The 4781-nt window shown below is 26.9% G+C and overlaps 1 protein-coding gene across 2 annotated transcripts in view; it reads right to left on the reverse strand.

Annotated features, from left to right (window-relative positions):
- The window catches only part of LOC100160866 (replication factor C subunit 1), an 8847-nt gene that overhangs the window by 1113 nt on the left and 2953 nt on the right, over nucleotides 1–4781 (reverse strand). The window contains exons 1-10 of one of the 2 annotated variants that reach the window (XM_029491450.1): nucleotides 4309–4775; nucleotides 3501–4001; nucleotides 3210–3435; nucleotides 3059–3127; nucleotides 2629–2996; nucleotides 2400–2567; nucleotides 2183–2334; nucleotides 2009–2126; nucleotides 1597–1742; nucleotides 1135–1522 (exon numbers count right to left, since the gene is read on the reverse strand). In XM_029491450.1, the coding sequence (XP_029347310.1) occupies nucleotides 1135–1522; nucleotides 1597–1742; nucleotides 2009–2126; nucleotides 2183–2334; nucleotides 2400–2567; nucleotides 2629–2996; nucleotides 3059–3127; nucleotides 3210–3435; nucleotides 3501–4001; nucleotides 4309–4314 (2142 nt within the window). In that variant the 5' untranslated portion in view covers nucleotides 4315–4775. Of the gene's footprint in view, nucleotides 1–1134; nucleotides 1523–1596; nucleotides 1743–2008; nucleotides 2127–2182; nucleotides 2335–2399; nucleotides 2568–2628; nucleotides 2997–3058; nucleotides 3128–3209; nucleotides 3436–3500; nucleotides 4002–4308; nucleotides 4776–4781 lie in introns of those variants that run through there. The other variant, XM_029491449.1, reaches the window with a different exon arrangement.

Below are 4781 nucleotides of genomic sequence, written 5' to 3' on the forward strand. Positions count from 1 at the left end.
GATTTTTCATGTATCAAAATATCAGGGATGGAAACGTTTTTAATTTTTTTGTTTCCGTTTTGTTTATTGATTTAAAAAATATGGTTTTTGTTTAACGTTTTTGATTAATATTTTTAAAAACGTTATTTTTCTACATTGTTTTTGATTGACATTTTTAAAAACGTTATTTTTCCATATTGTTTTTGATTAACGTTTTTAAAAAAGTTATTTTCCTATTGTTTCCAAATAACGTTTTTGATAATATATTTTTTTTTTATATTATATTCTTATTACTTTTAACTTTTAAGTTATAATAGTAACGCGCAATATAGAAATGCACTTAAAAGTTGAAAATTAAAATTAATTATTATTTATATATATAAAACAATATTATCAAAAACGTTATTTGGAAACAATATATATTATATATTTTGTATAACATATATTATATACAGAATATATTATATTCTTATAACTTGTAACTTTTAACTTTTAAGATATAATAGTAACGCGCAATACAGAAATGCACTTAATAGTTAAAAATTAAAATTAATTATTCTTAATATTTAAATTTTAAACTAAAATTATAATTTATATAGAAATTAGAAAATTCAAAATTTCTGATTTCAAATTAAAATTTTTTAAAGTTAAAGATTAAAAAGTAAAGACAAGTGAGTTTTTTTTCATATTATAATTTAATCATGTATAATACGATAATTTATTTTCATTTTTGTTTGTGATTTTGTTATTAAATTTTTTTTGGTTTTTGGGATTTTTTGTTATCGTTTTTCAGGTGTTTATTGTTTTTTGCTTTATTAATTGTTTTTAGTTTTTTGTTTTTTTTATTTTCGTTTTATTAATTGTTTTTGTTTTTTTCCGTTTAATAATGTTTTCCATCCCTGCAAAATACTAAGAAAAATATTCTGCTTTGGAATATAGAATTAAAACCGAATGTTTTATTCAAAAAAGTAAAAAACTTAAAAAAATATAAGGATAAGAAATATTAAAAAATATAATTTTTTAAGAAAAACGTTGTTTTATAAGCGACTTGAAACTAAGAAAAAAATATTTTCAAAAAAATGTATACTTTTTGAAATGATGAGTGTTCAATGATAAAAGAATCACCCGGTATATATATTGTATGTATATACGCACAATTGAAATCAAGGCATCATTTGCAATATCTTCTTCATCTTCATCACTAACATTATCATCTACCTCATGTTCATCTACCAAACCTTCAACATCATCTACAGCTTTCTTATTCTTTTTTGTTACATTGAAGGTTGGTGCACTTTTATTATATGCTCTAGTAAATGCACTTTTCACTTTAGCTGGGATGTCAGACATCAGATCTTTATGGCCAGGCCATGAAGATAGTTCATTAAGAGATTCCACGTCATCTTTAACTAGATGATAATGATTCATAAAATCTAAAGATTTATGAACACCGTCACTGCCTTCATCAATAAGAGGTTTGAGAATCTTATTTCTTAGAGTGGTTAAGTAATCAAGATTTATTGCTTCCTTACTTGCAGATAATCTAAATTATTTATTTAATAGTTTAGTATATTACTTTATAACAAATTATAGTTTAATAAATATCCAGTCACATACCTTATTCTCGTATGAATTTGTAATTCTTGTAAAAGTCTGTTCATTTTATTTCCCTTGGAAAATTTCCCTAGCCAAGCAGGGAAGTTAATTTGTTTACTCACATGACCTCTCAGAAATTCTCCAGGGCAATAACTAGAAAATATAGCCTAATCCAAAATATAAATATTTATTAAATTTAATTATTTTAAAAGCATTAACTTAAGAAATTTTATTTATAAGCATTTTCATAATATAATTTTATATTCGAATAGTTACTTGACAATTTTGAAAAATACTTAAAAACATTTCTTATCAAAAAATTAAAGAAATTTTTTATAGTTATATTATTTTTACAAGAATAAAATAGTGTTTTTCAATTAAATCTTTATATTTTTTATCTGTTAAATGAGTAAAACTAGTAAAATGTAATTACTTGTGCAGGGAGTAAGCTCCAGTTATTGGTAGATCTAATTTTTGCACTAACTATGTCTCCTATTCGTATACTGTCTGCCGCTAATGAATAACGTTCAAATGTTTTCCATTTAGAACCTCTAAAAAATTAAAACTAATTAAATAAAGAAAAATGTTTATTTAAAAACAAATTTACTCGACATCATGAGGAACGGCAGCTAAATAATTTTCTTGAACAAATAATGGAGATATGTTATAATCATAAAAGAAAAGATCACATTTATCAGTGATGTTCATTGATTTGTGTTCTTCAGCAGAAAAAACTTTTCGCACAACATCCCATGGACCCTAGAACAAAATTATTAAACAAAAATAATATGAGTAAGTGAAAAGAGATATCAATAATTCATTACCATTTTAATATATTTTTTGTTTATGTTTAAATTATCTTTTCCAGCAGCGACAACTGACAAATGATTGAGTGTTAATCTAATATCATTATCCGTACTAGCAATAATTGAAGATAAAGTCTCTGGAGAAATTTTTAATTTTTCTTTGTAACATATACTCATCATAGCAGCCTAAAATGATAAACTATAAGTACCAAAACACTTGGATATTAAAATTAACAAGTACTCATACTTTAATCTGTTCCAATTTTGGTTTATGAAATCGTAAATCAAAACAATAGTTAGACAATGTACGTATTTTTGGATGATTACGATCATTACACATACATATAACTGGGCATTTAGCATTTTTAATTAAAATAATTAACTCTTGTACACCACCTCGATCTTCATTTCCTGCCATACCATCAACCTCATCCATTAATAGTGCATGCTTTTTAGTCACAGATTTTCCACCCAAAAAGGGACTCAAAGAAGTTGAAGATAAAAGTTCAGACACATTATTTTGTAATTGTTTCTTGGATCTTGTATCAGAAGCGTTAAATTCTACAATATCAAAACCCAACTCTTTACAAACTAAATGTGCTGTTGTTGTTTTTCCTAAAACCAAATTATTAATAACATTATGTAATTAAATCCTATATTTTATTACAAACACTTACCTACACCAGGAGAACCAGAGAGAAGAGCAGCTTTGAAAAAAGCTCCATTATCATCTTTTGCCCAAGGACCTATCAAAACACATTGATACATTTTGTTACCATACTTTTTTTTCAACAAACTAATAATTATAATATTTGTTATCAAACTTACTTGGTCTAGTTAATTTTTTATTGACCCCTACTCCGTGGTTTGAATACCAAGACTTTAACCAATTTGCCAGTTTATTAACATTACTTTTTTCACCTGTTTGACCAATAATTTGTTTTAATGTTAATGGTTTATACTTTTCCACCCAAAGTTTTGATTCAATATTGCCTGTAGGGATATTAGATTTAACAGACTGCAAAGGAGATGAATCTGTTGTATATCCACTTTCCTAAATGTTAATTAATATAATAAATTATTTAATAAAAAATATAAATAAATAATAATATTACATACTTGGGTGTCAGGAGAATCTACTGAACTAATTTTTATTTTTTTGTTTTCTGGTGTTTTAGTAGGTGACATTTTTCTTTTAGAACCTGATTTACTAATTATATTTTCATTATCAAAATTTAGTTTTTTTTTTGGAGATTCAATGTTGATCTTAATTGATTTGTTGTCAAGTCCCAATTTTCCTGGTGATGCTGATGGGCTTTTTATGATTTGAGGTATTAGTGTGGATTGAACTGTCTTTCTTGGAGATGAATTAGGAGTTGAAATAGAGTTGGATGATGATTTGGGTGTTGCAAGAATATGTCTCTTATTAGCTGGTGATACTGAGGGTGTTCTGAAAGTATCATTTTTAGCAGGAGAATTTTTTGGTGTAATTTGATTTGATTTAGCAGGAGATTTTTTGGGAGATATAGGAATATCATTTGAAATCGAGTCATTGAGTTGTTTTTCAATGTTGTCTAATTCTCCCCATTCAAAATCAAAATCTTGTTCAAGCAGATCAACCTGAATAATAATAAATACATTAAATTATTTTTTTTTATCAATATTATTACTTTTATTAAACAAAACAAAACAAAATAAAACGTTTTATTTTATTTAATTCAAGCAGGGATATTTAAGCTATAAGTAATAATGCATACCTAACAAATTAATTACGCTATTAGGAGAATACTTAAAAACAAATATACCTATATACAATATAATACATATAAATAATAGTAAAATCAATAAAAAGTAAGTTAAATAAGTTGTTTGGAAATATGTTTTAAGCTCAAAAGAAGAAAATAAAACAACAGTTGATAAAATATACCATCATCAGTCGTTCGGTACCGTTTATCGCGAGTGGACGTTCGTTGCGTGCGTCCGTTATCGCCTTTCACTAATGGCTTTCTTGACCACCCAACCTTAATATGTCTGCTTCTAAATCCTCTAAACGTAATTTATCTTCATCGTCTAGCAATGATGGAGTTAATAAAAACAAAATTTTTGTCTCGCCGAACCGATTTGCCTCTCTCTCCGAAGATGCCGATCCTCACCCGGAGGTGTTCAGTCCTCCACCTGTCACAGTCTCGCCTCAAGCAGAGGACACCTCTACACACATCTACATGGAACCGCCACCAACGACCAAGCCTCATACTCCCCCCCCCTTCTGCGTAAGTGACGGATACGACTTCTCTACACTCAAAAATTCCTTATTTAAAGTACTCGAACCATCGAGTATTTATTTTAAAACTACTCTCAAATACCTGATTATCCATCCTCGCAGAATATCTGCCTACAACG

The sequence above is a fragment of the Acyrthosiphon pisum genome, chromosome A3 (genome assembly GCF_005508785.2).
Source record: "Acyrthosiphon pisum isolate AL4f chromosome A3, pea_aphid_22Mar2018_4r6ur, whole genome shotgun sequence".
NCBI classification, from domain to species: domain Eukaryota; kingdom Metazoa; phylum Arthropoda; class Insecta; order Hemiptera; family Aphididae; genus Acyrthosiphon; species Acyrthosiphon pisum.